Here is a 26926-nt window from a genome sequence, read left to right on the forward strand (position 1 = left end):
TGGGGAAGCCGGCGCTAATGATGTACGACTACACCTGCCTGCGCGTGCGCGTGCGCGCCATTCATTCCACGCTAATGTCGGCGCGCGAATGAAGCGCTCGCCGTGTCGCGCTCGAATGGCGTTGCAATCAAACGCACCCTCCGCCGCTGCTTCTTCTTCTACTTCTTCTTTGTACGGCGACAGCCAAACCAAACGAAGCGTGCACACGACAATACAAACAACGTGTCGCCCGCATGCTTTTTTTTTTTTTTTTTTTAATGACACCGTGAGGTTTAAAAGGGCCAACGCGGTGTCCAAGTGGAGGCCCGCCGACTCAACGCTCCAATCTAGCAAACGCTCCCCATGTGGCCTTTCTTGCGAAATGGATTGAGAGTTTGTTGAAATGAGTGAGTGTTCAAATGAGTTAGTCTTAGTTTTGTGTGTGCGTGTGTGTGTGAGAGAAGCCGAAATAAAATGCAAACCCTTGAAAAAGATGTGAAAAGTGGAAAGCAAATCGGCAAGAAGAACATTTCAACAGTTGCCCATTTCGCTGGCGCTTTTCTGCAAGCGCCTCAACTCTTGACTCCAGACTTTCTCTTTTCTTTTTTTTTTTTTTTTTTTTTTTTTTTTTACGGCCGCTGGCTTCTTTCCCGTGTGGGAGACGCGAGACGGAGCACAAAAAAAGAAAGCGTCCGCGCGCGGCCTTTATGGGATTTGTGCATCTCCGGGGGCGTTCTCCCCGGCGCGCTACCGAGCCCGGGCGACATTCCTTCACGGGTTCACTGGCAATGCTCAAGTGGTCGCCTCTTAACGGCCCCCTAATCACTCACGGACGTAATCGCCAACCACTTTGAAGTGATAGACAATTTGCTCCGAGTCCGCCGTGTAACACGAGCGCCTCGTCGTCGCCGCTGCCGCCGCCAGACAGATGGCCAGATAGCCCGGAGAGGGTGGCGGGCTAAGTCGGGGCGACCCCGAGGTTGCCTGGGGGGCCTTTTTAACACTGGAGGTGCTAAACAAAGCAACTTTGTTGACGCGCTGGTCTGGTGGAGCCGCCGCCGCCACAACACGCGTGGACCGGCACGTAGGCAACATGCGTGTTGATTGTTTACACTGCTGCGGGTGGCGCCAGGCCCTGGAAAAAACACTTTTGTGTGTTTTGGACTCGCTATCAGACGCCCTCATCGGCACTCGGGGAAATGGGGTGGGGGGGGGGCCGGGGTGTGTGGATAAAAGGTATGTTATTCCACTCAGGAGACGGGACTTTGCGGGCAGAATTATTGGGACGAAGCGCTTCAACACGAAGGCTTGACGCTGACCAACTTTGGTCCGATTAAAACCTGCTTGCGTGGCTCGACTTTGTCAGGGCTCAATCCCGAGCCCGCTGGAATTGCGCAGAAAAAGATGATAAAATAACCCGTGACATAACTGCGAGTTCTGCGCGTCTTTCTCGTCCTGCCGGTGCGAAATGCGGACTTGGCGGATTTCCCCGAAGGCCAACGCCGAAGATGCGACCCGGAGATGAACCCGGCTGGAATGACAACAGCGCATAACGGCTTTTGTGCGATGCCAGTCGAGCGTCCGCTCACAAGCACGCTAGCAAATCTCTGGTTCACGACGCTTCAGTGTTGTGCTTCGGCGCGTATCCATCTTCCGATCCAGGTACTACGACACCCTGCGTCTTGCTCGTCATGTTTTGTGTTCCACAACGAGCGGCACATTTGGCCTATTAGTGCGCAAACAGGGGGAGGAAAACGCCGCGTCGGCGCCGCCGGCTTATCTTGTTTACACGAAGCCACTTTTTCCAAAGGCAAACATTTTCTTGGGAGGCTGATAAGAACGGTCCATGCGGACGCAAATGGACGCTTATTAGAGGACACCATTAAAGTGGGTGGTGCTGCACTCCTCGTCCTCCCGTTTAGCGGCTGCTAAACAAAGCACAACACGAGCTCACTCGCTGGCAGCTTTGGCACCCCGGTGCCACCCCGCCGGCACCTCCATGGTTGCTGGGACACCCGGGAAGCATCCATGGCACCTCGCTTGAGACTTAAGCGGCTGCATCGATACTCGAGAGCCGTAAGTGGCCACTAATTGGCAGGTTGAGTGGCAAAGGTCGCCAAAGGGTCACCTGGGAAGCCAACGTGTGCACCTGAGTGGCGATTCCTGCCAGCGGTCGGGTCCAGAGAAGCAACAAGTTCAGTCGTTTGTCAACTGGCGGTGTTGCTGCTCGGTGTCATATGTCCTAATGGGCCAGGCTTTTGTCCGTTATCCATCGGGGGGGGGGGGGGGGGGGCAAACAACACACCGAGGGCCCCCCGCTCCTCATTTTTGGGTCACGACCTCGGCCAGAGTGTCTCGGAGGTCATCGGGTCGGGTCAGCGCCAGGCTAGCGTTATTGCCGTTTATTTGTTTAATTTTCCATCAAATGCCAGCGTCTGCCTCTGATCAAGATGACCGGATTACTTCGGGCGGGCACGGTCGGGGGGGGGGGGGGGGGGGGGGCAAAAGCAGGGTGGAAAAAAAAAAAAAAAAAAAAAAAAAAAAAGCCGACTGCTTCAAATTAGTCTGTAAAAATAATCCTGGGCCGTTTCAACGTATTGGCAAAAGTCAAATAAGCTGGCGAAGCCGCAAAAACAGCAGCGCCGCCCACCAGACGCCGAGGTCACACGCAGGCCAGGCCCATCCGACTAAACCTTTCGGGCCGGGACACAAAAGAAACGCCCATTTCTTGCACAAAAATCGGACCCTAATCGACTTTTTTCACAATCCACCTTTTTTGCAACACGCCATTTGTGTGCGTCGTGCGTTTCCCTGACAAGAAAGCGGCGGCGTGGGGGCCGACGCTGGCCCGGCGCACCCCCATGCGCGGGAGAGGACAAAACCTCCGGATGACTTTTCGCCCGCTCGACGCAACAATACGCCTAATTTGCTGTGTGTGTGTGTGTGCGCGTGTGCGTGCGTGCGGCGCGGCGCCACAAGTCTGCGCTTCCCTTGAGAACGTAACGGCTGAGTGGCATCGGAAAGACAAGCCGGCCAGGAGGGGCTCGGCTTGGAGGGAAAAGGGGGGGGGGGGGGGCAGGTAAAGGCTTACAGGTGAGGCTGGGGGGGGCTGCGTGTGCAAGTGAGTGTGCGAATGAGTGAGCGCTGTGTGTTTGGTCTACTGCTGATGTCCTCGCCGACATGAAAACAAGTGAGCAGGGACGTGCAAAGTTCACCAGTGCCCCCCCCGCCCCGCCCCCCCCTCCCCAACTAAAGAGCGACTTCCTGTAATTTGGCGGCGTTCGAAAGAGAACAAGCGGGGATGTTTGAAGTCGTCCATGGAAACGGGAAGCACTTGCACGTTGAATTCCCTCCTGGCCACTCCCACTGTGCTGCGACAAATTTAAAATCCCCCCCCCCCCCCCAAACACACGCAGCGGAACCCCATTGGCACGCAATTTGAGTTACGACCGACATTTTCATTTTTCTATTTCCATGATCCTATTTTCAGTCTCCGAACGGTCTTGGAGCAGCGGACGGCCCTTCGGGGGGGCCGGGGCCGGTTTTTGCCGGGGGCTGCGACTCCAGCGACAGCGTCGCAGCCAATCCCGCGCCAGCTTGTTGGGAGGCTAAAAATAGAAACAGAGCCATTATGTCAACTGGCCGGCCCTCGTCAGGACGCCTAATTGCCTTGTTTACATTCGCTTTCCGCCCCCGCGTCGGAAGCCGTGACGCCGACCGGCGGCCATTAGGCAAACGGAAGCCACAAGGGGGCGCCAACGTCAACAAACAGGAAGGACGAAATTAAATAACGTCATCCGGAACCAGAAACATTTGGGGAGATCGGCCACTTCAAAAAAATGTGTCCGGATCCAGATGATTTTATTCGGTGCGGCCACTCGATGCAATAAAAAAAAATGGAGAAAATTCACAATAAGCAATTAGAAATAATGACGACAAAACGCATTGGATGGCGCGTGCGTGCGTGCGTGAAAAGAGCAGATAAGCGAGCGGGATGATGAAATGTGAGGCAACGCAGGAGCCGGCTTCAAGATCTCTGATAAAAACAAACACGCTCTGCGCAGCGGAACCGCACACACACGTTCGGCAGACAAACAAAACCGTAGTCATGACCTCATCTTCATTTCTACATACTTGCCATCCTTCCTTCCATACATCCTTCTTTCCTTTTTCCCACCCTTCCTTGATCCTTGTCCCCTTGATTCCTCCTCTCTTGCTTCCATTTTCCTTTCCTTCTATCCTTCCTTCCTTCCTTAATTCCTTCCTCCCTTGACGCTTCTCGCCTTCTGTCCTTGCCGTCTTCGTCGCTTCCTTCCTTCCTCCCTCCCTGCCATCTTGCGTTGCTTCCACTCCTCCTCATTGCCCCCCCTCTTCCTTCTTTACTTGCGTCCTTTCATTGCATCACTCCCAAAAAGAAACTTCTGGACACGCCCACCCGCTAACAGCTAATCAGATCGGAGGCTAACCATGCACGCACACACACACACTCACACGCAGATAAGAAGTGTGTGCGGCCAAGAAGGAAAGTCCAAATATGTTTTTCCGGATGGCCGGCGCGGGCGCGGCGGCCTCCGCCTCGGCTGACAGATTATTCATATCGACGCCGTGAGGTTTCGCGAAGCAATTACGTGGCGTCACACTCCGTCAACTTTGGGAATGACACGCCGCCGCAAAAGGTGGCAAAACCAGGAAGCCACTTCCGACGGGAGGTACGGCCAGCCGCCACCACATTGACGTTCGTCGCTCGTCACCCGCGCTCAAAATGCAGATTTTCAAGAGTTAATGCGGTATTCAAGTGAAACTCCGGTTGACAAACAACATTTTCCAATTAAGCTTGCCGATCGAGGTGCCGCTGTAATACGGCGTTGGGTGCCGCCCTTGTAGTACCACATTGTGCCACAACATGCCAGGGCAGCACTGAGCTCAACTGGAGGAGATGCGGCGGAATTAGCAGACGGACCAATCAATTGTTTGTGCTGCGTTTTCAGTTGTTTACAATCGTACTCATTTCTCTCCGGGGAGTTACAGATTAGCATTAAGCTAACAGACTTGATGAAATGTTTTTTAATTTCACATATTATATATAGATATTGAATCGACGCAAATATGATACACAATTTGTTATCCTTTTTGGGACTTTCCATAGCTGCTAGCTTTGTTATTGTTGTGTCTTTCTAAGCGCCGAGCATGAAACGAGCCATTCAAAGCAGAAGCATTGTGCCGGCGCACACCTGCGGCCTTTTCAACGCACTTTTTGTCCAGAGTGTGGCGACGGGCCGGCGGTCGTTCGATGGCGGCGGCGATACGTGCGAAAGTCAGCGCAGCCTGACGTCAAACGCTGACGGACGTCCGGCGAGGAGCCATCAGCTGTGACCCGCTTCGCTTTGAGGCGGGGGCCGTTCGTCCGGCTCGGCTTCACGCGCACACGCACGAGGCGGTGCGGTTGAATTAAACGTCGGAGGTCAAAGGTGGGCGTTTTTATGCTGCTCGGTGGAGGCCATGAATATCTTGGCGCGACCGCGCAAACGCTGGGAAAAGTCCGAGAAAAAAAAAAGGGCCTTGAATATTCACGAGCGTGAAAGTTGTGCGTCGGGCCTCCGGCGTTGTCGCCAGCGGAGGATAATTCAATTAAAAGGCACGCCTGCTGCAACTTTCTTCACACGGGGTCACACGCAACACTTTGCCTCCTTTATTTCCACCGTTTTATTTGTGCGACCGCAAACGCGGCGTCAGTGACAAACTTTAAGACGGCGGCAAGCGGAAAAGTGTCTTGGAATGGAACGAGGCCGGCGGGTTAACCGCACTGTGGCGGCAATAATGAACCCCAAACCCCCCCACGCACACGCCTTTTTCGCCCCCCACCACAGCACAGAAAGCGTCAAAATGTACATCTGCCTGATGTGAAAACACACATTTATTTTCATTTCATCGCCATCCAGTCATTTTCTTCTCGCCTCTGATCCGTGACAATGTGCGAGCCAAGGTGAAAAATGTCGGATTTAATGGCTTTTTCTCTCTTTTCTTTTTTTTTTTTTTTTTTTCCTTTTCCCAGGGCCTTCAGGAGCTCCGCGGCTCTGCTGTACACAACCGAACGTTAGCGTGCGTGTTTATTTCATCATGTATGTAATCTTTTTTTCTTCCCCTCCATAAATATCCTCTTGCTAGTGCCGGTGGACACTCTCCTTATCTGCAGGATGGCAAAGGAAATGAAAGGCTAGCAAAGGATGCTAAAGGAAAGGAACGGGGAGGGCAGAGAAGGAAATGAAGTACGAATACAGGCAAGGAAGGTAAACAAAAGGGAACGACAAGGAAAGGAAGCTTTAGGAAGGGAAATGCAGTGAGAAACGGAAACAAAAGGGAACGGAAAGTGTACGCACGGTAAAAGCAAGAAAGGAAAGAGAAGATGAAAGCAAATTACAGGCGAGGGAAGGTCAAAGGAAGAAAGGAAAGGAAACGGGGAAGGAGGCACGGATGCTAGTAAAAGGAAACTAAATGAGGAGGCAGGAAAGGAAGTGAAACAAACGGGAAGAACGTGGGAAGGAAAGGTAAAAGGAAGGAAGGAAAAGGAGGGTCCGGCTGGCATTAGCGTAGCGCTAGCACGGGTGCGACTGTGCGTTTGTTGCCGTGGACGCTTGTTTGTCTACTTCCTCTCTGTTGTACACAAGTAAACAAACAACGGGCAACATTAGCCCACTCACACACTGTGCGCACAAAGAACTCAGGGACGGACGGGCCAACAGCGCCACCCAGCCCCCGCTGACGCCACTGCACCGACCCTCCCCTCCCCGCACCCCCCGCCATCCCTCCTCCTTCCTGATATGTCTGTCAGTCGAGAAGAAAAAAAAAAAATCATTTTTTTCTTTTTTTTTTTTCTTCTTTTTTTTTTTTTTTGCGAGGGAATGTGGCATTAATTCAGTGATCAAAATGAGCGAAGGCGCGACACGCCAGCCAGGCAATCAAAGACTCGCCTCGTCGCTCCAAACACTTAATGGACTCCACACACAAAAATCTAACTAATTACAATTTGTCCTTTCTCTTTTGTCCTTTTCACAAGACTTCCTTTTAATTCCCGCCACTGTGTGCGCGCGTCTCTCTCGCCTCTCTCATTTAAATAAGCGCCAACACGGCTTCTCCCGCCCAAATATGCTACGAGTGTCATAACAATGAGAAGTGGCGGCCCGCGGCGACTATTTAAAATATCATTTAAAAAAAGGCCTGATCTGTAATTCAGAGCGGATACGCTATCAGACGCCGCGCTTGTCATTGGTGTCTCTAATCTCCCGCACGCCCGACAAACACGCCGGCTGCTGGCAGCAGACACTCCGAGGAAGGCGACGACGACACCGAACAAGAAGAAAAAAAAAGGGGGGGGGTGAAGGGGGGGGAGATTTTCTTTACCACTTATTTTCTTTTCCTCCCCAGTGTACGCGACACCTATCATAACATCAATCCCTGAAACGGATTGGAGAGGAATTGTAGTTTGTGGAGAGCTATTAGCAAGTGATCACAGCTTATAAGGAAGAATATAAGGACGTGACCGCGAGTTATACGGAAGTGATCACCGGTTATAAGGACGTGACCGCTTGCGACAAATGGTTGAACGTAGTCATAGTAAGGAAGTGATGACAGGTTATTAGGAAGAAGGTTATCAGGAGAATTTGAAGGAGGCGACCAGAGGTTAGAAGGAAGCGAGAACTATAGGCCGGCGTCAACAGTCATAAGGAAGTGATCGCAGTTTATGACAAAGTGACTCCCAAGAAGTGCTGAAACGATGATATATATATATATATAATTCATCTTCAGTGGGATGCGAATAGCCAAAATCCACCAGTAATTGACGTCCTCCAAAAGCATTTTCCCGATAGACGCCGAAAGAAGGCGGCAAATCACTACTTTGGTCTCAGAGAAACTCCTCAACTCACGTCATCATTGTTCCTTGGTATCAAAAAGCCGCCAATGGCTGAGTTCATCAGCGAATAATGAAGATTTGGTTTAAAAAAAAAAACAAAAAAAAAAAAAAGAAATCATCAGTGAACAGCAACGTTTGCAAATCCTGAACGATGAATGTGCAATCAAATAATGATTAGGCTTCACACACATGCATACGCACGCACACACACACATTGGGTTTTGGTTAGACTTGTGGTCTGGACAGGAAAAGGTTGGGGGCCACCATGCTCAGCGGGACCCTGACACCGGGCCATACAAACACACACATACACACACCGGCACGTACACACACTTCAAAGTGTGGGTGACATGCATCCATCCAGCACGGGTCGGGTGCTCCCAGGTTGGACCGGGCCATCTATCATAGAGCCACAACTTCTGGAACTCGACACTTGATTGGCAGCGCAACGCACACACACGCACACACTTAAGTCAATATTCTGTCAATGAGTCAATTCATAATCCACAGAAAATGTTTTCATTTGCAACCACTGACATCCACTAGCGCTTTGGTTCTCAAACCGGGTACAGTCCGCAAAATCATCCGAGTACATTTGTATTTTGGAGAATTTTTGAAAGAAAAAAAGGGTGCTCCTAAATTTTGCAACTGGCACACAAAATAAACCAATGAGATAAAAAATGGGAGGGGGGTTACATAAGTTACTAGTGAAAAAAATTAACATCTGATGGTGTTCCAAAACTATTTTTCATTTGACTGATGCGTTATAATCCATAATAAAATAATCCATGCTTGTTTTTTTTTAAAGAAAAACAACGTTATAGTATTATAATTTATAAAAACAAACAGCAGTGACTTAATGACAATAAATGTTTAGAATTCAACTTTTTTTTTTGCCTTCATTCAATGGACATAGCATAACACAGAAGTGCAGAGGATAAAGAATACATGCATGTGAGTATTTTCTACATGTTGCTCCAAAGTTTGTGTTCAAATATCCAAGGCTTTATAACAGTTACCGATGCTAATTGTTAGCCTGCATTTTGCATTGCATGTTAGCATTCAGCTAAAGTGACTTTCCTTTTGCAGAGACGTGGTTGTTCCAAATGTGTCATTCTTTTTGTCATTTCGTTGGACAGTAACGTGCCACAATATTGTGCTCATAAGTCAAAGCAAAAACATACAATAAATTGGCCAAAGCAACGAATCGCATCTCAAAAAAATGATAAGACAGGTCATTTGTATCTCAAGTCTCCGGATTAGGTGCGCCAAAACCATTTGACAAGACAGAAGAAAGCTACTCAGGAAAAGACACAATCACAATCACTGAATTGTGAACTGATCATGTCGAGGGCTTTTTAACATGCAACATGATTTTAACAACTAGACTGGAATCGTTTTCAATTCAGTTCGCGTCAAAGGAATTGAGTGGAACTCACCCACAAAGTAGACTTCAAGTCGCCATGCAGGAAAGACGTGATCCTCATCGATTGACTCAAGCACGTCACCAATTGAAACACATATCAAACGAATCGTTCAATTTACTTTGCACGCAACAAAATAAAGTCATACCACCAAAAAAAAAGTCGTTTACCCCCCGGGAGGAAACAGGAAATGTGTCAAGTTCATTAACAAAACAAGTGGGCGCAGGTGTGCTGTGGACTGCAGCACTGCTTTAGGACACCGAGAGGAAGCGCTTTCTTTCTCTCTTTTCTTTTTTTTTAACCGCAAAGTGCGCTTGACTGCAAAGAAGTTCCGAGACCCTCAATGCCCACCCTCGGAATCCATTTTGATTTTGTGTGCACACAATAACCACATGATACAAATACGCAATAAAGCGCAACTATTACACATTATATCAAAAGGCAACATAGTGGAGTGAAAAGGAATATGTCCTTCGCAGTCTTTGAGCGCGTGTTGTCAGTACTGTGAACGCATTTCCTATCCGACAGCACACCCCGGTGGCCAAAATTAGAGTTGCAACTCGGAGGACTCGATTAGGAACACTTGAACGTCAACCGTTCTGCCTCGATAATCACAATAATGCTCATTATTGTGGTTTCACCAGTATAGTGACAGTTGTTTGATTCTATTTTTTAAATGACAACAAGTACACCGTGTACAGCACAGTGCACAATTAACTTCCTCCACACAACGTCAAAAATGGTTCTTGAAATATTATATATTCTTTTATTGTATTTATTTTACAGCCTTTGTATCTACCAGCTAATGAGGAGTCATCATTCTCCAATGATTTATTTTTTATATTGCATGAAAGAAGAAAAAAAGGCATGATGGTGTTAGTTCTTTATTCTCAGGCGTATATTTTACAAACACAAGCATAAGCGTCGCTAGACTCGTCTGCGTCACATTGAAACGTCCGTCTCGTCTCTTACCTGCAAAGAAACAATACACACCAATAATCACATTTTAAAAATCAATTAAAAAAAAACAGTCGTGAGTGAAGACTAGACTGCTGGCTAAAGCTGAAGCTAACCAACTCCAAACACATTGACGGGCGTCTAGCGTCGACCAGGTTACCTCCCGCAAGGCTCAATTCCTGAATTCAGCACCGAGCAGCGGATCGACGCAAGGCGTGCAAAACGATTAGAAGGTTTTGAAGATGACGATGATGATGACGATGATGAAGACGACGAAGACTTACAGAGCGGCGGCTCCGGAGATGATCTCGATGAGCTCCTTGGTGATGACGGCCTGTCGGGTGCGGTTGAAGGTCAGGGTGAGCTTGTCAATCATCTCGGCTGGCGGTCGGGGGCGCAGGCGGATTGTCCATCAAAAGGGGAGGGGGGGGGTTGGGTGGCACGACAAAAAAAAAAAAAAAAAAGGAAAAAAGAAAAAAGCAGAGCAAAATCGGTCACTGCCTGGCCCAGCTCCTTAATTCATCAAATCTAGTCGACTAAATGGCCAAGGGAGGTCTCGTTTTTGGGCTCCATTTGCGCGTCCTTCTGTTTGACTTACAAGCGTTCTTGCTGGCGCTGTCCATGGCGGTCATCCTGGCGCTCTGCTCGCTGGTGGACGACTCGCGCAGCGCCAGGTAGATGATGTTGACCATGGTGAACTCCTGGTAGCTCCTCAGCACGTCGGCGTCAATGTCGTCGTACACGCCCATGGTCTCTGCGGCGGCGGCCGGGCCAGGTTTTCAGCATGCCAACGTTTTACGGGAGCAAAGGCGGCGCCAGAAGACCTTACCCGCGTTCGCCACCACGTCGTTGGAGAAGAGGGGCTTCTGGGCCATCTTGTAGGAGATGACGGACCTGCGTGAGGAGAACGTGCGCTTCAGTCAGCACCGGCTTGCAAGGCGGAAATTACAATTGCATGGATTTTTTTCATGTCATCAAAAGGAGTGTTGTGGACCTGAAATGGTTGTAGATGACGGCGCCCTGGTCAAATTCGTAGCCGGAGTTGAGCAGCTCACCGGCGATGATGGAGGCGTCCCCAAAAGTGGGGGGCTTGCGGCCCACCTCCTTGCAGTTGAGCATGATGTGCTTGCCGTGAGTTCTGACGCGGCGGCAAAAAAAACATTTCAGCCACATTTCAGCAAGGCGGCGCGGCCCGACGTCGGGGCGTACCTGTGCAGCAGGCCTCGCAGTTTGTCGCCCACGTTGACCACCATCACCTCCTTGCCGCTGCCCGTCAGGCTGGCGATCTCGTTCTTGATGGTCTTGGCCACGCCCGAGTGGATGGCGCCGCACAGCCCGCGGTCGGACGTCACGCCGATGATCAGGTGCTTGGCCGCCTTGTCCTCGGGCGCCTTGATCTCAGCCTTCTCGTACAGAGCTGCGGGACAAACCGGAGGAGTCCATCGTTTCGGGGGAGGTTTCGAGGCGGGTGGGCGGCGCCGCCCATCGGCGTCTACGTACAGAGGGCTCCGGTGCCGTAGACCCGGGCGGGCTTCAGCTGCCGCTCGGCCCGAGCGTACTTGGCGGCGGCCACCATTTTCATGGACTTGGTGATCTTCTGGATGTTCTTGATGGACTTGAGGCGGATGGTGACTGCGCACAGTTGGACAGGCGCGTGTAAGCCACGAATATGCAGGAAACATATGTGGATAAACTTTTGGGGACATTTTTCTATAATTACATATGAAATGTGCATCGGAAAATAAAGAATACAAAACAGTGGATTTGTTTGAACTAGAAAATACAATGGCAAAGGTTGAATGTTGTGAGGGTAACTTACTGTCCTTCAAGGTAGCCATATTCCTGATCTGCCCACTGCAAAAGCAAACGCACATGAATGCAACTTGCGCACAATATCAACGTTGCATAGTGCACAAACTCACGTCCAGTCTTATTTCATTGCAAATTGTCATTTAGTTTTTGCGGAAATGGGGACACTTAGCGCACATACGTGCTGATCGACGCCAACGCTGCAGACAAACTAACACGGAGCAGAGCGATTCGGCAAAGTTCGCCTTAAAATGATTTAGCTAGGTGTTGGGGGGGGAAAGTTGCATCGCTATTGTGAAGATGATGTCAATGTCACCGGCTTATTTAGCATTAGCCGCCTAGCCGCTGTCATTCATTATGCGCGGCCTCCACGTTAGCACGTCCTTTAGCTTCCAAAAACGTTTAATTACAGCCACCACGTTTGACGCCTAATGTGACCACACTGCACAACACGAACTTGGAGACGCAACACAACAAGGCCGGGTGAGAAAAGAGTGGAAAAGTGTGACTTTTCGTTACCATTGTGGGGAGAACACCAAGGCGCTGGTCCTGGCAAACATGTTCACTCCGATCAAGGTCAGGCAGGCAGCACTACGCATGCGCACAACCAAGACCAACGCGTGGACCGGTGACGCCTTCACGACTCGCAAGAAAAATTGGATAAAAGGACACCGCGTCCGCTTTTTTTCTTTTTTCCACCAAATCATCTTAATCAAAAAACAAAAAAACACCTGGCTTTACAAGTACCACCAACAATAAAATACAGTCAAAGTAAAGTGGTCATCAAAAATGAGAAAGACGTTTTATTCATACTCTGTATGCAGTATTTGATTTTATTGGAAACCACTGGAACAATCAAGCCCATTTTTAGTCGGTAGAATCAAAGAATATGAATAATAAGTGGTTAAATCTGCAAAAATAAACATGCTAAGAATATTGTGAATTTTCTTGGGGCTGGGGACCTCCACGTCCACACTCCAGGCCATTAATGCATCCAAACACGAGTTGCAGATTCCCATTCAAATCATACAAGTCGCACAATAATTTTATTTAGGCGGCACACTGCGTCCGCTTGACAGTTATGACGTTGGTGCTTGAAATGCCGTCTCCTCACAACGCAGCTTGTTAAGGCACGCGGGGATCAGACTCGGGATCAATTGATGATATCAATCGCGTGGAGCGGCGCGCATCAGTCGTGGACGTTTTCCGCTCGATGGCTCCACACCGGCTTGCGTTTGTCGATGAAGGCTCGTATTCCCTCCTGGCCGTCTCTCAGAGCGAGGTTGTCCACCATCACCTTGGAGGCGGTGGCGTACGCCGCATCTCGACCTTGGGACATTTGCCTTGGGGGAAGGAAGAGGCAGCAGACGTCAGATGGGTGACGCAAACGTGCCCACGTGGTCGACGGGGCGTCCGGCCGCGCGAACCTGTGGAAGGTGGCCTTGCCGAGGGCCACCACGGGTCGGCTGGCCCCGCACACACGCCGGGCGATGGCCAACGTCTCCGCTTCCAGTCGCTCTTCCGGAACAACCTTACTCAGCAGCCCGTGCAGCAGAGCGTCCCGAGCTGAGATGGGAGTGCCTGTGAAAAGCATCTCCATGGCAACCTGCCGGGCACAAGCCCGAAACAAGCCTCAACTTTTCACATTCAAGTTTCAACAAGAAAGCTACTCCAGCAACAAAATAATATTACTGTAGCGAACTGAGAATTGAATATTATTGACTGTTAAAAAACTTTTTTTCCCCTTTTTTTGTACTGCGTTACTCAGCTGGGCCGACACATTTACAACGCCGTTATTTTCCCAAGAATGTCGCTGACGTCGGCGGTTGGCACCTTCCTGGGCACGGCTCGGCCGATGGCCACGGCCGGCGTGGAGCAGAAGAGCCCCACGTTGACCCCCGGGGTGGCGAAGGTGGACTTGTCGGACGCCAGCGCCACGTCGCAGCTGGCCACCAGCTGGCAGCCCGCCGCCGTGGCCACGCCGTTCACCACGGCCATGACGGGGACGGGCACGTCTTGGATCAGCGTCATCACCTGGCCACACCATCGACGCCTCGATTAACGCCGGAAATCAATCAAGACAAACCAGTCAAGTGACTAACCTGTGAGCACGTGTGAAACACACGCGTGTGATACTCTCGACCCCGGGCTGACGTCAGCTCCCTCAAGTCGTGGCCAGAGGAAAACACGGGACCTTCAGCTGTAAGTAATTGTAATGCCGCAAGACGGCAGCAAATCACTACCTTTGTCTACATGAAGCTCCTCAACTCACTTCAACATAGTCGCTTGTCACCGAGATTCCAAAGGCGGTGCCAAAATGATCAACTTTGGACAAACTCAAAACAGCAAATAACAGTCGAGAAAAAAAACTTTGCAAGTGCACATATGTGCGTAGTATACCTGATATGATGATGACTCGAAGATCTGGGCTGTCCACATCAGTCAGGATGTCCTCTCGGAGAGACTCCAGCATGGACAGAGACAGAGCGTTCCTCTTTTTGGGATTGTTCAGTATTATTCTTCTACAAATACCCAGTCAAGAACAAGTTAAATTGATGGGCATCAAGTTACAACAAACAGAAAGCAGGAGAACAAAGTCCCTCAGCGTCTCTACGTGCTCTACTAAAGCGTCCAGGAAGCACTTAAAATAAAAAAAAATACGCCGATTTTATGAGAAGACCTTATTCCCATGTACTTTCAGTCTAAAGTCGACTGCAGAGATTGGCACTCTAAACTACTTTGAAATGTTTTGAAATGTCGTTCTTTTCCCAACCGAGTTCGTCACCTGATGCCGTTGTCCTGCTTGCGCACGGTCAGTGGTTCCGGTTCCGTTCCGACAGAGAAGAACCGGCGTCCAGTGAGAAAACGGGAGCTGCCGAAATAGTTTGCGCTGCTGCACAGTAACCTACGAACAGCTGCAGCCATGTTTGTCCCGTTGAAAACAAACAGCGGACACTTCCGGGTCTGGGACGTCACCGGGTGACGTCAAACATGTGCGACAACTGTATTTATTTACGCAGACTTTATGCAGTGATGAAAAAATAAATAAAATGATAATAATTGCAATATGATATAGTCATTTAATTATTTCTTGGCGTATTTTATTTTTTCCTATTTATTGATTATAAAACCACAGTATAGTGGACAGTTGCATTAAGTAGATTAAAATGTTTCTATTCACTAAAAAGAGGAAATGTTTGGTTTCTAAAGTGTTTTTGTAGATGGTTTCATTTATTTTCAATCAACAACAGTTTAAAGCCAACATGTCTTGAATCTTTGTGACACAAAGCCAAACAATGTTAATTTGTGCCAATTCCTTTAATTTATTCATGTTCATGTTCATAAAGTGACACGGTTGATTATTTATTCCATTTTTTTTTTAAATGGACAAAAATGTATTAGTTCAACAAGTGATGATTATGAGCAGTAAGGCAACTTTTTCTCCTGAAAATATGCAAATCAGATTTTTTTTTCCTGCATCATTGTTGAGTGAAGCGCAACCATGGCAACCAGGGAGTACCTCCCTCATCTCAGTCTTGTGGCGTTTGCAGGTGCAGGTGTTAGCTGTAGAAAAGTTGGCAATAAAGTTAGGAAAAGACCAAGAAGAAGAAGTCCCAGTGGGCCAGGGGTCACGCCCAAGCACAAAAGACAAAGCAGCAGGACGCAGGCCTCGTGTCAGGTGACGGCATTCACGCTCTGACCGCCCTCGGCAGGCGTGAAGAACTGGACCTTGGGCGAGAGCATGCCCGAGTTGTTTCGGCGCATGCTTCCGCTGCTGCCGCCGCCGCCGCCGCCGCCCTTGCGCATGGAGTTGTTGCGCCGCATGGAGTTCCTCTTCCTCAGGGAGTTCTGGTGGGACAGCTCGCTCTTCTGCAGCGTCTGGATCAGGATGGACGGCTTCTCGTCCAGCTCGCGGGCGCTGCAGCGGGGCGTGGACACCTGTCATCGTAGCGCACAGTCAAACCTTTGGCATGGCATGACGCACACGGACACACACTACTAAATACTACTACTACTACTAGTGATGTGCGAATTGGCCATCGAGACCGGTGAAATACTTTGCAGCTGTTCTCTCTGTGACTTCAACGCAAGATGGTGGAATTGTTCATTCGCTCACGGCATTCGGACTACAAATACGGCCGCCGCGTGACCGACCCGCACTGTGTTGCCGAACTTGGAGTAGTCGACGGAGTAGACGCCCTCCTCCTCGGTGACGATGGGAACGAAGCGGTGGCCCCACTGGATCTCCTCGGAGACGTAGGAGGTGCGTGCTTGCGTGGTGATGCCGGTGGTCTCCACCACGCCCTCCAGGATGACGATGACCTCCAGGTCGCTGCACTGCAGCTCCATGGCCGACAGCTCGTACAGCGGACTGCCGTGGTGGCGCGCGCACGGGACCGAATCAGACTCGGGCGCCTTGGCTGCGCTGGCGCGACACGGCGGACCGACCTGTTCTTGTCGATGACGTGGCAGATGATGAGCGGGGCGAGCAGGAAGAGGCTGTTGCTGGCCACGGCGCTCTCCGTCTGGACGTCGATCTGGTGGATGGGGATCACCTCGCCCTCGGGAGTGGTCGTCTTCCTCACCACCTGCGCCACAGCGCGGCACACCTCCTTTAGTCACCTCGAAGACGCATACGGCTCTTGGTCCCTCACGGGCGACCTGCAGGCGGACGGTGGCGCCGATGATCATGCTCTTCCTCAGGTCGCCGATGCGGATCATGAAGCACAGGCGGTTGTTGCGCACGGCGATGACGGCGTGGCGGCTGAAGATGAGCGTCTCGGCGCGCCGGTTCGACTGCGCCGTCTTCATGAAGATGCAACCTGCACCAAAAGCGGGCGGGGTCGTGCTTTGACAATGATGTCGTCATCTTCCCACCACGACGCCAAGCCAACGCCAAGCTTCGTCTAGGTTGCCGGGCCCGCTATCGGCCCCGCGGCGAGACGTGTGAGGCGACGGCGGAACGGCGGCTACCCAGCATGACGGCGTTGATGATGAGGCCCACGATGTTCTGCAGGATGAGCACCGTGATGGCGGCGGGGCACTGCTCGGTGATCATGCGGCCGCCGAAACCGATGGTCACCTGCACCTCGATGGAGAACAGGAAGGCCGACGTGAACGACCTGGATGGGACGGAATGCACTCATTTAAAAAACCAAAAAAAAACATTTCATGGGTGGCGCAATTTGGCTGTGTTTGAATTTGCGGAAAATATTAGAAAGACGCCTGGAGCAGATCAATTGCATTTCTATTCATTTCAATGGCGAAAGATGATGCAAAGCCGACTCGTAACTTGCAGTAAATCCATCGCAATTTCAAACAGATCAATCAACCAACTAACGTGACTTCAATTGCGCGTGACATTTTTGTTTCTAACGTTGGTCAGCAGCCAATCAGAGGCGAGAGAGCGCCGAGTGGGCGGGACTAAAGCCTTTGCTCACTTCAAACTCTCCTGACCTGAACGTCACTTGAGGCAAATCTCACGGGAAAGCGTCAGAACATATACGTCACACGTGGAGGTCAAAAGGCGAGTTTGGCGTGGCCGCGCGAGCTCTTACTTGACTTCGGTGACGCAGTGGACGGCGTCGAGGCGCTCGGGGTCCAGGTCTCCGTGCGCGAAGGCCACCAGCCACCAGCTCATGGCGAAGAGCAGCCAGCTGCTGACGAAGGTGGTGGTGAAGATGACGAGCGTGAAGCGCCACTTGAGGTCCACCAGCGTGGTGAAGACGTCCTGCAGGAAGCGGCCCTGCTCGCGGATGTTCTTGTGCGCCAGGTTGCACGAGCCGTTCTTGGCGATGAAGCGCGCCTTGTTGACGCGGTCGCGGAACACCGGCTTGCGGGGCATGCGGGACAGCAGCCCCGGCAGGCCGAACTCCTCCGGGATGATACTTTTTCGAGCCAGCATGGTTGGTTGGCTCGCTTCGCTCCTGCGCGCCTTTTACGCACGGAAAGCACGTCGTCTGTGCGCCACTACCGCGCGCGCGCGCTCCGTGTGCGCGCGCGTTTCGGGCTCGGCTGGGAGCCGCCTCTGCTCTGAGGAGGGCTGGGACAGCCCAACGACCTCATCAGCCCGGACCCGGTTCGGCTGCCTTCCCGAAGCGGCAAGTCGACGCGTTCCAGGCGCTAAAACGCGATCGAAAGGGCGCGAAAAGATGCGCGAATAAACTGCACAACTTACATGTGAACTGGTCCATTTAACCTGAAATGTTCACGACAACTTGAGGTCAATGGGTTCTTGATTGGACCCCCAGGTGGCGCTATTTAGCAAGATATGGCATATACTCCAAATGAGTCGTTCCAAAAACGACTGGGCGGAAAAAGACACCAAATGAAACTTTTCAAATAAAACCCCTACTAGGAAGGAAGAGGGGGAAGTCTGCTTCCCCGCTAAATCTGCTGCCCCCTCGACCCGACGCCGGATATGCGCTAAAAAGGCATCTATGGGTGGACAAAACTACGGCTTTGTCCATGCAAGCAACACGAACGTGGGAGTAAAAAGTCTTCACGTGGTTGATTATGTGCATGGAAAGTAAAACAAACATGGGAAAGAACAAATTCAGGAGAAAATGAGCTGAGCTACAGGTACCTCTTTCCTCCATGAGTAAAACGTCTCAGGTTATGATGAAAAATGCGCATTTCAAGAAAAAAGTCACAATGTTATACGAGATGAGGGATGTCAAATGTTTCGGAACAGAACAACATGTGGCAACAAAATGAAAAAACAGCAATCGGCACGACAAGATTACAAAAGGACTTTAATGCACATTTGTCCGTTGCATTGTACAAAAGCTGAGTAACACGTGATGCAGAAGGTCAAAAAATGTAAGTCATCTTGTGAATTCACCGTGACGTCACACAAACCTCCGGGTGGCAAAAGTCAACGCTTCGACAAGAAAACAAAGCCCTCCTTGACGTGTCTGTCAAATAAAAACTGTTACATGAGGTAAATTGCTTCCTGAAAAATATGTTCTCAATTCATTTTCACAGGAAGTCACGATCAAGATATTTTTTGGGGCACAGTTCTGCTAAAAAAAAAAAAAAAAAAATTGCTTCCTAAATTCTCAGCAGCTCCGTTGTCATCAAATTAGGAGTATATGCCGAACTTTTAAAGGACGATAAAGCGATCATAGGGCCCGAATCAAATTCAAACATTTGGCATCTGACGCACCCGGATTGTTTATAAACATTCTGATATGGTGGAAAGAAGCGTCAGTGGCGGACGTGCGTTGTCGTCCGTATTGCTGCTTACGCGGTAATTCCCCGAGCGTGCATGCGTGCGTGCGTCTACATGTCGGCCTTGACGAAGGAGGCGAACACGCCGTCCTCCTGCTCCAGAAGCGTCTCGGGCTTGTCGTACTCCAGGATGTTCCCGCGCTTCATGACGATCACCAAGTCGGCCGTCAGGATGGTGTGCACGCGATGCTGGGGGCGAAAGGTCACGCGCTTACTATGGGATGGCAAACGCAGTCATGGTGACCTGACCTCTATCGCGGACCCTTGTGCTAAAAGGACACATCCGATTTATTTTTAAATGGACACAAGGCCCCAAAAACAAAAGTTCAAATGCTTATGTCAAATATATAAAATGGTTTACTAGATCATCATTCATTCATATTTTGTAAGATTGTTCATTTGACTTTTTAAATTTTTTTTTTTTTTATTGACAGTAACTCAAATAACCAATTATTGAGTGAGATAGATGAAGATAAAAATAACAAACATGTTAATTCACCTATTTTGGAATAAGGGCTAATAATGAATGCAGCAATGCCCCCAAAGCTGCCCTCTGCCCACCCCTGTTCTCAATTTGTTAAAAAAAAAAAGCTCTGTACTTTTTGGTACCAACCAGGTTGTTTCCAGCAGAACCAGGACCAGAACCAGCCCCAGGCCTCCAGCCCGGACCCGGCCGGCCGGGGGCGAGAAGAAGAAGAGAAACGTCAGGAAGAAACGGAAAGAGAGTAAGGGTGGCTTGGGGGGTCGAGATCAAGTGGGCCGGGCTGGTCCGGTCCGGTTCTACTTGTGCGTTCGCACGAGCACACTGAAGAGGCTCTCCTCCTGTTCTAGCAGGTTGGAACCCGAGTCACACTCCACCAAAATCCCAGAGGAGAAGACCAGCACCTGCCCGGCGTCCAGGATAGAGGAGACGCGGTGCTGAGGGGAGCGGACAGCACAGGATAGGACAAGATGGGACAGACAGGACAGCATGCCACAGATTAGGAAAGAATGGGACAGGATAGGGCAGAACAGAACAGTACGGCAAAGGATAGGAGAAGACAGGGAATACAGACCAAGGCGGGATCGGAGAGGGTAGTATAGGGCAGAAGAGGACGGAATGGGACAGGACAGGAAGGGGTAGGGCAACAGGATGGGATAAGACAGGACAGAATGGGACAGGGAGGCACAGGGTGGGAAAGATCAGGATAGGGTGGGATAGAACAAGACAAGGTGGGATGGGACAGGATGGCAGACAGAACGGGACAGGATAGGACAAGAAGGGACAGGACAGGAAAAAGTAAGAAGAATAAACGCATTTTAATCAAAATACAGGTTGTAACATTTGAAGTTGTGGAAATGAGGAGAAGTTGGAAAAGGACATAAAGGCCAACCAGAAATGAAGCAACACAGAAATCCAAAGACTCACTGCGATTGTGACGACTGTCCGGTCCGCAAATGCCGTCATCACAACTTTCTGTAAGATGTTCTCCTGAACACATACAACAACAAAATTCATGAAATTCCGCTCTTTGCGTGTGCTTTCATTTTGTATGTTCGACCGTCGGTTGGCTGTCTGAAAGTGCATTGGCGCCTGTCGCTGTCCTTCTGGTGCCAAGGAACTTTTTTATCCTTCTCACTCAAATGCCCTTCTTCGCACACATGAGCACACACGCACACACACACCGTTGCCATGTCGATGGAGGCGGTGGCCTCATCCATGATGAGGATGCTGCTCTTGCGCACAAACGCCCGAGCCAAACAGAAGAGCTGCCGCTGACCCACACTGAAGTTCTCGCCGCCCTCCGTCACCACCGCATCTGCAGCACAGGACGGAAGCCAATCAGAAAGTGGCAGGGGTGGGACTAAGCACGTGGCATGTCGCGGGCCTATTATTTGCATCTTTTTCAAATATTATTTGCATCTTTTTCAAAGTCATATTCAACCGTACCGAGTCCTCCAGGTAGCGCCTTGACCATGTTCTTCAGCTGAGCGATCTCGAGCGCCTCCCACAGCCGCTCGTCATTGCATGTCCGCTCCGGATCCAGATTGAACCTGCGGGAGGTCACTTTGTCTGCTTTTGGTTGCCGTAAAAAGTATCTATTTCCCATACTTATTGCATCCTCACACGGAGGGAGATCATTTCAAGTGTCACAACGCTTGACAACTAAAGGCAAGTATATTTGGCGAGCTTAAGTGGTCCGATATGAACAACGGAAATAAAACGACCGTTCAACAAAACTCCTCCCAAGGCTTCTTTTTCCGGGAAAAGATTGATTGGCGGCACTGCAGCTGCCCCCCGGGTTAACTCCCAAAAAAGACGACAATTTAAATCAAGCAGCCAGGCTGGAACATAAACAGGAAGTTGTCTCTTCAGCCAGGAAGTACCCGTGTGTGTGTACCTTATGGAGCCACTAAACATGATGGGGTCCTGCAGGATGATGGACAGCCGAGACCGGAGCGTCTGCAAGGGAAGTTTGCAGATGTCGATCCCGTCTATGACGATCTTTCCTGGAGGAAAAAAAACGAGACAGTCGGGAGTCACTCGACGTCCTCCTTGAGTCACCCCACACGGTAAATCCTCCTTAAGAGTGACTCACTTGTGTGTGAGGCTACCATAAACACACACATTCCAATGTAAAAGTGGCAGCACGGTGAGCAAGTGGTAAGCATGTCTGCCGCGCGCTTTGGAGGCTTCGGATTTGAAGTTCGCCCGGTTTTCGGGAAGGATTTTTGTCGAGATGTGCGTTGTTGTTGCCTGGCGACCAACACGTGGACTGGCCACCCCCGACCAGTCCATTTGTCCATATAGAGTGTGTCAACACTCATTGACATCGTTTTAAGGGGGAAAAAGTTTCCTGGCTCCTCTCAGACATAAAATGGAAATAAAATTGTTGAGGGGAAAGAACAAGAGGAATGTGCTCCGTGTGCCAAGTGTACAACATTTTCATGCATTGTTAGTCGCACTAAAATAACAAGTGATTCAAGGCCAGTGGTTTACGTATGTTAAGAAATCCACTGTTTACGTCCCCGCAGAAAGGAAAATCATCTCATATCGCACGGCCTTCATGCCTTGACACCGCTTTTCCCAAAAAAGGGAAGCTTGGAAAGTTTTGTTTTGAGGAGACGTAAACACAAAAGGAGAAAAGAATGATTAAAAAAGAGAGAGAGACAGAGAGAGCAGATCCCGCTCTCACCTTCAAAAATGTCCACCATGTTGAAGAAGGCCAAGGACAGCGAGGACTTGCCGCTTCCCGTGCGGCCGCAGATTCCCACCTGGAGGGCAGGTGGCACGGAGGTGAGGCTGTTTCACTTAGCAACATGCAATTTGGTAGGCATGTCTACAATGAGCGGAGCCACAAAAAGTCTCAAGAGGCCATGCCCGAGAAGGATAATCTGCCAGTGTTCCTCATTGCGTGAGGGCCATAGCACGGCTGCCAAATTGGATGAGCAGCCACAATCCAGGAAACTGGAAAAAGTGCAATTACCTTCTGGCCCGGTTGGATGAAGGCATTGACGTGCTTGAGCACGGGTTTGAGCATGGGGTCGTAGCGCACGCACAGGTCTTGGATCTTGATCTCTCCATGCTGAGGCCACGTCTCCGGCACCTGAGAAGAGTCTGCAGGGCGGGCAACGACAATGAATGATTCCAGTGGCGGTCCAAGGTCAAAAATAGTGCGCAATACAGATGAGTTCTCCCAGATTTGAAGAAGACGATGGCTTCCAGAAGATTTGTGACGTTAAAGTTACCCATGGATCCCTCGTAGTTCTCCGACTCAGTATTGAGGAAGCTGTTGACTTTTTTCACCGCCGCCATCTGCACCTCCAAGTCGGCCAGGTTCCTCACCACCCAATTCAAGTAGTTGGTGACCTGCACAAAACCCAACTGCGTGTTTTTTCTGTTTGGTTGCGAGGCGTCAAAACCAACGACGCTGCGATAAACTGACCGTCAGGGCGTACGTGAGCGCCAAGCCCACCAGACCTCCAGATGGTTGACCGCACTTTAAACCCCAAATGGACGCGCCGGCCGCAGCTAGCACAATGACGGCACCGAGGTAGTCCTGGAAGAGACAAAACATCAGCAGGATGTCTGCGTCGATTCACTGTCAACATGCAAATAGAATCGAGCACCCATCTGAAAGCGTCTCGCCTACTCTTTCAGATGACGGACAGCTACTGGAGCTCTCGTTTTGGATGCGATTAATAGACAGCGCAGCGGCGGCGGCTCTCTCACCGTGCGGACCTCCAGCCAGCGGTTGGCGGCCGAGAGGAACAAGTATGCCGTGTTGTTGGTGTCGGTCAACTCCAGCATACGCTGCTTGAAGCGGGCCTCGTGTCTGAAGCCAAAATAAACCGAGTCGATTCATCATCGTCATCATCCTCACGGTGATTGCGGCCGTGCGGCGCTAACCGCCGCTTCCCAAACCAGACTCCTCTGGATGGCAACCAGCAGATAATGGTGGCAGGAAGTTTGCCGTGTGTGCCTGCAAATGTGTGTGCGGGTCGGAGGTCCTCATGGGGACGATGTGGAGGAAAAGCGTGAGAGCTGCTGATTGTCGGATCATAATGGGATGGGAAAGAAAAACTAAAGCACTCCGGAAGGCCTCTTTGTGTTTGTTTGGCTTCAATAAATCACTGCACGGTACCTAAAGGCTCTGATGGTGGTGAGCCCTTCAGCCGTCTCGGAGAAGTGACACAGCAGAGGAAGTTGCGTGGAGTCATCCAGGTCCTGGAGGTCTCTGGTGGGGGTGGGGAGTAGAAGAACTGAAGAATGCGTCCACATGAGCAGCATTCCTGTGAATGCGTCCGACACCCGTTTGAAGACATCAAAAGCCTCACTCACAGCCCAAAGTTTCGTAGCCGCACGGTTGTGATGATTCCGTAAGTAAAGAGTGCAGGGAAAGCGCTTGTCGGTTCAGGATGCACAAATGACTTCCGCCAAGTGATGCGCGGAATCTGTGCAAATCCAGTCGCCGTTAATTGTGAGTCATCTGTTTTTTCTATTATACTTGCGGCACTGGTGATTAGCATGGAAAAATCCCTCACTCCTTGTGTGTGAAAGTCTCGTCGCAACACCATACAATGGTGACGGTGACGAAAGTGAGACATGGACAGTGCACATGTGTCTTGGGGGCATAAATAGGAACCGTGGAGTACCTATGCATGACTCCTGAGGCACACCACTCATACAAGGACCACCCATTGGACCGTCAGGAAAGACCCAGATACCCATGCTTCTGACTTACGTTGGGCGTTTAAAAGGAGTACAGGTCCCTTATGCATTGCAAGGCCTGTAGAATTTGCTGTCGCACATACATCAAGCGCAGTTTTGCCCAAATTTCCACCGCGGATGACCAGAAGGCGCGCGGACGGTGGGTTGTGAGTGAGGCTTAAAGCAGGTTTGCACTCACTTGGAGGCCACCCGGAAGTACTTCTGTATGAAGTAGAAGGCCACAGCCAGGGGCACCAGGGCGACGATGAAGTAGGGCGTGATGGAGGAAATGACACCGATGGCGGACAAGCAAAGCAAGGTGGATCGTGTCAAAGACTCCAAGGTAGGAGGAATGTGCTGGAGGACAAGGAGCACTAATGTCACAAAGGATCAACATTCTGTAAGTAACACGAGGTGGGTACCTGGTCAATGATGTTTGTATCAGCTGAGAACCTGTTGAGGATCTGCCCCAGGGGAGTGATGTCGAAAAACCTGAGGAAAGACAGACAACTCAGTCCCCTCTGACGGAAAGACTGGAGTCTGCTGGAAAATAGGATGGGGACTACCTGAGAGGAGCACGGATGATCTTATTGAGCAGGTTGTGGTGTAGGTTGGTGGCCGCAGAGAGCCCCAAGAACTCCACGGTGAGCGAAGTGATGAGGCACAGCGTGATCCCGGCCGCGCACAGGACCATGAACACAGTCAGGTAGAAGTAGTCCTGCAAACGCGCACATTCAGAATGTTTGACAACCGTGACGTCACAGGTACTTCCGGGCGGCAGTCGTAAGACGTCGTGGTGAACTGTCCTATAAATCCATACATTAGCCCCAAGGTATGATCCAAGCTATCGAAACAAAAACATCGGCGACGCCGGACCTGCGAGCTTCTGTTGACCTCGATGACCTGGCAATTTCCATCCGGTCCCACCACCATGGTCTGGTTGGTGTGGTTGGAGGTCCAGATGGCCAACCAGTAGTCGATGGCCATGATGACCGAGTGCTTGAGGAGCTTGCAGGACATCATGAGGAAGACCATGAAGAAGCCACCGGAGGATAGGTAGCACCAGCAGTCCTGAGAAGAAGAATTTGTTCTGGTCACGCTGGATGGAGACCGGCGGAGCGGCATGTTCGGATGAAGATCGTCTCACCTTCCACGGGACCTTGGATCTTCTGCTTGTGGTGGTGGACAAGTTGTCGTCATCTTCCTCCTCCTCCTCCTCCTCTGCAGGGATCACAACCGCGATCGAGGATCAAGAGCCAGCATCACAAAGAGCGCATCCCACCTACCTTCATCCTCATCATCCACTTGATTCTTGGCCTCTCTGGAGTAGAAAGCTCGTCGGAGGGTCTTCCTCTCCAGCGTGGTTTGGCTGTCCTGCTCGATGTCCTGCATGAGAAGCACCTGTCAGAGACCCGAGAGAAAGAAAGAAGGAAGACAGGGAGGGAGGGAGGGAGGGAGGAAAGTCATCCGACGCCGACCTTCTCCAGCTCCTGGTCCTGCCGGTTCATGAGCGTCTTCCAGTGGTCGTAGAGCTCCACGTCGTGCGTCTGGATGTCCTTCAGAGTTCCTTCCCTCAGCACAGAGCCGTCCTTCATTGCAATGATCTGAAGCGCGGGTGGGTTTGTGCTCAGGTGCCACGTTTGATTTTGAAAATGATCACATGGGCCGATTCATTTCTCAATGAGGTAAAACACAGCCGATGCATTTTCGTTTGACATGGAGCATGAAAAACACAAGGAATGATCTGCTCAGGCGGACTTGGACTTGCCACTGACCCAGTCGGCATGGATGAGGTACTGCAGCTTGTGAGTGACAAGAACCACCGTCCTCTTGTCGTCCTGCAGGAACTTGAGGATGCCGTCCTGCATCAGGTGGTCGCTCAGGTGGATGTCCAGTGCGGAGAAGGGATCGTCCTAGGGATGCACGGACGAGCGCAGGCCTGAGTTGTCATCAGTCTTACGTCTTTGAAAAACATTTGGGGGCAAGCGTATGCTTGGCGCCGTCAGAACGAGCCATTTTTTCCACGACTCCCCCAAACGTATCCCTCTGTCATCAGACGGCCGTCGTCACCACTTAACCTCGCTGCCCTTTTCCCAGCCAAAATGACACGACAAACAACATCTCCTTCAGCGGATCGGAATCCGCGCAACTGGAGCTGACGTCGCCACGGTGGCGGGAAAATGATGCGAGCGCGCAAACACGTTGTCTGTCCAGCAAAAGGGCGTCGCTTCCTTCTGACGCATCTAATTCATCTAATGCGATTACGTTCGTTGATTGAGTTACTTAGCAACGCTTGATGCATTTGCGTCCGTTTGTGCTGACCAGGAAGACGATGTTGGTGTTCTGGTAGAGCGCTCGAGCAACACAGATCCTCTGACGCTGCCCGCCACTCAGATTGATGCCCTGGCCAGAAAGCGTACCGTC

The 26926-nt window shown here is 50.7% G+C and overlaps 5 protein-coding genes across 21 annotated transcripts in view; all 5 read right to left on the reverse strand.

Moving 5' to 3' along the window:
- gata3 (GATA binding protein 3) overlaps positions 1-9524 on the reverse strand; it is a 34734-nt gene extending 25210 nt beyond the window's left edge. The window contains exon 1 of the mRNA XM_086023042.1: positions 9328-9524. The gene's annotated coding sequence lies outside the window, so the exon portion shown is untranslated. The remainder of the gene's footprint in view (positions 1-9327) is intronic.
- Positions 9525-10183: 659 nt separating this feature from the next.
- Positions 10184-12703, reverse strand: atp5f1c (ATP synthase F1 subunit gamma). 4 transcript variants are annotated; one of them, XM_086022322.1, is made up of 10 exons: positions 12598-12703; positions 12089-12123; positions 11770-11901; positions 11479-11686; positions 11264-11407; positions 11099-11163; positions 10868-11023; positions 10554-10650; positions 10430-10448; positions 10184-10284 (listed from the first exon to the last, which is right to left on the reverse strand). In XM_086022322.1, the coding sequence occupies exons 1-9, from the start codon at positions 12675-12677 to the stop codon at positions 10442-10444; spliced, it is 924 nt and encodes a 307-aa protein (XP_085878448.1). In that variant the 5' UTR covers positions 12678-12703; the 3' UTR covers positions 10184-10284; positions 10430-10441. The 4 variants fall into 4 exon arrangements, with proteins under 4 accessions (XP_085878448.1, XP_085878449.1, XP_085878447.1 ...); XM_086022323.1 differs by lacking the exon at positions 10430-10448; XM_086022321.1 differs by having other exon boundaries at positions 10184-10448.
- A 188-nt stretch (positions 12704-12891) lies between these two features.
- On the reverse strand, positions 12892-15050 carry echdc3 (enoyl CoA hydratase domain containing 3). The gene is made up of 6 exons (XM_086022449.1): positions 14864-15050; positions 14479-14600; positions 14181-14278; positions 13912-14112; positions 13506-13684; positions 12892-13421 (listed from the first exon to the last, which is right to left on the reverse strand). The coding sequence occupies exons 1-6, from the start codon at positions 15001-15003 to the stop codon at positions 13268-13270; spliced, it is 894 nt and encodes a 297-aa protein (XP_085878575.1). The 5' UTR covers positions 15004-15050; the 3' UTR covers positions 12892-13267.
- A 238-nt stretch (positions 15051-15288) lies between these two features.
- Positions 15289-18157, reverse strand: kcnj8 (potassium inwardly rectifying channel subfamily J member 8). Its single transcript, XM_086022231.1, has 6 exons — positions 17637-18157; positions 17053-17201; positions 16741-16901; positions 16528-16667; positions 16234-16450; positions 15289-16017 (listed from the first exon to the last, which is right to left on the reverse strand). The coding sequence occupies exons 1-6, from the start codon at positions 17981-17983 to the stop codon at positions 15754-15756; spliced, it is 1278 nt and encodes a 425-aa protein (XP_085878357.1). The 5' UTR covers positions 17984-18157; the 3' UTR covers positions 15289-15753.
- Positions 18158-18814: 657 nt separating this feature from the next.
- The window catches only part of abcc9 (ATP-binding cassette, sub-family C (CFTR/MRP), member 9), a 72111-nt gene continuing 63999 nt past the window's right edge, over positions 18815-26926 (reverse strand). For 12 of the 14 annotated variants that reach the window (XM_086021959.1, XM_086021958.1, XM_086021967.1 and 9 more), the window contains 20 exons: positions 26825-26905; positions 26278-26415; positions 25981-26106; positions 25789-25888; positions 25650-25723; positions 25379-25573; positions 25069-25220; positions 24925-24994; positions 24702-24859; positions 23937-24029; positions 23525-23627; positions 23238-23351; positions 23041-23161; positions 22779-22909; positions 22488-22566; positions 21693-21801; positions 21242-21345; positions 20977-21110; positions 20720-20782; positions 18815-19500 (listed from right to left, as the gene is read on the reverse strand). In XM_086021959.1, coding sequence (XP_085878085.1) covers positions 19363-19500; positions 20720-20782; positions 20977-21110; positions 21242-21345; positions 21693-21801; positions 22488-22566; positions 22779-22909; positions 23041-23161; positions 23238-23351; positions 23525-23627; positions 23937-24029; positions 24702-24859; positions 24925-24994; positions 25069-25220; positions 25379-25573; positions 25650-25723; positions 25789-25888; positions 25981-26106; positions 26278-26415; positions 26825-26905 — 2283 coding nt within the window. In that variant the 3' untranslated portion in view covers positions 18815-19362. Of the gene's footprint in view, positions 19501-19949; positions 20230-20719; positions 20783-20976; positions 21111-21241; positions 21346-21692; positions 21802-22487; positions 22567-22778; positions 22910-23040; positions 23162-23237; positions 23352-23524; positions 23628-23936; positions 24030-24701; positions 24860-24924; positions 24995-25068; positions 25221-25378; positions 25574-25649; positions 25724-25788; positions 25889-25980; positions 26107-26277; positions 26416-26824; positions 26906-26926 lie in introns of those variants that run through there. The other 2 variants (XM_086021970.1, XM_086021961.1) reach the window with 1 other exon arrangement.

This window comes from Filicampus tigris, chromosome 22, assembly GCF_054856515.1.
Source record: "Filicampus tigris isolate MCC_2025a chromosome 22, RoL_Ftig_1.0, whole genome shotgun sequence".
Taxonomy (NCBI): Eukaryota; Metazoa; Chordata; class Actinopteri; order Syngnathiformes; family Syngnathidae; genus Filicampus; species Filicampus tigris.

Coding starts and splice junctions, on each gene's coding strand:
- atp5f1c (XM_086022322.1), bottom strand. CDS start 12,677: ATGCGTAGTGCTGCCTGCCTGACCTTGATCGGAGTGAACATGTTTGCC. Junction 11,687..11,769: donor CTACGGCACCGGAGCCCTCT/GTACGTAGACGC, acceptor TTTGTCCCGCAG/CTCTGTACGAGAAGGCTGAG. Junction 11,408..11,478: donor CTGCGAGGCCTGCTGCACAG/GTACGCCCCGAC, acceptor CCGCCGCGTCAG/AACTCACGGCAAGCACATCA.
- echdc3 (XM_086022449.1), bottom strand. CDS start 15,003: ATGGCTGCAGCTGTTCGTAGGTTACTGTGCAGCAGCGCAAACTATTTC. Junction 14,113..14,180: donor TGTTTCACACGTGCTCACAG/GTTAGTCACTTG, acceptor TGGTGTGGCCAG/GTGATGACGCTGATCCAAGA. Junction 13,422..13,505: donor GGCAAGGCCACCTTCCACAG/GTTCGCGCGGCC, acceptor CCTTCCCCCAAG/GCAAATGTCCCAAGGTCGAG.
- kcnj8 (XM_086022231.1), bottom strand. CDS start 17,983: ATGCTGGCTCGAAAAAGTATCATCCCGGAGGAGTTCGGCCTGCCGGGG. Junction 16,902..17,052: donor CATCAACGCCGTCATGCTGG/GTAGCCGCCGTT, acceptor CTTTTGGTGCAG/GTTGCATCTTCATGAAGACG. Junction 16,668..16,740: donor GCGCCACCGTCCGCCTGCAG/GTCGCCCGTGAG, acceptor GCTGTGGCGCAG/GTGGTGAGGAAGACGACCAC.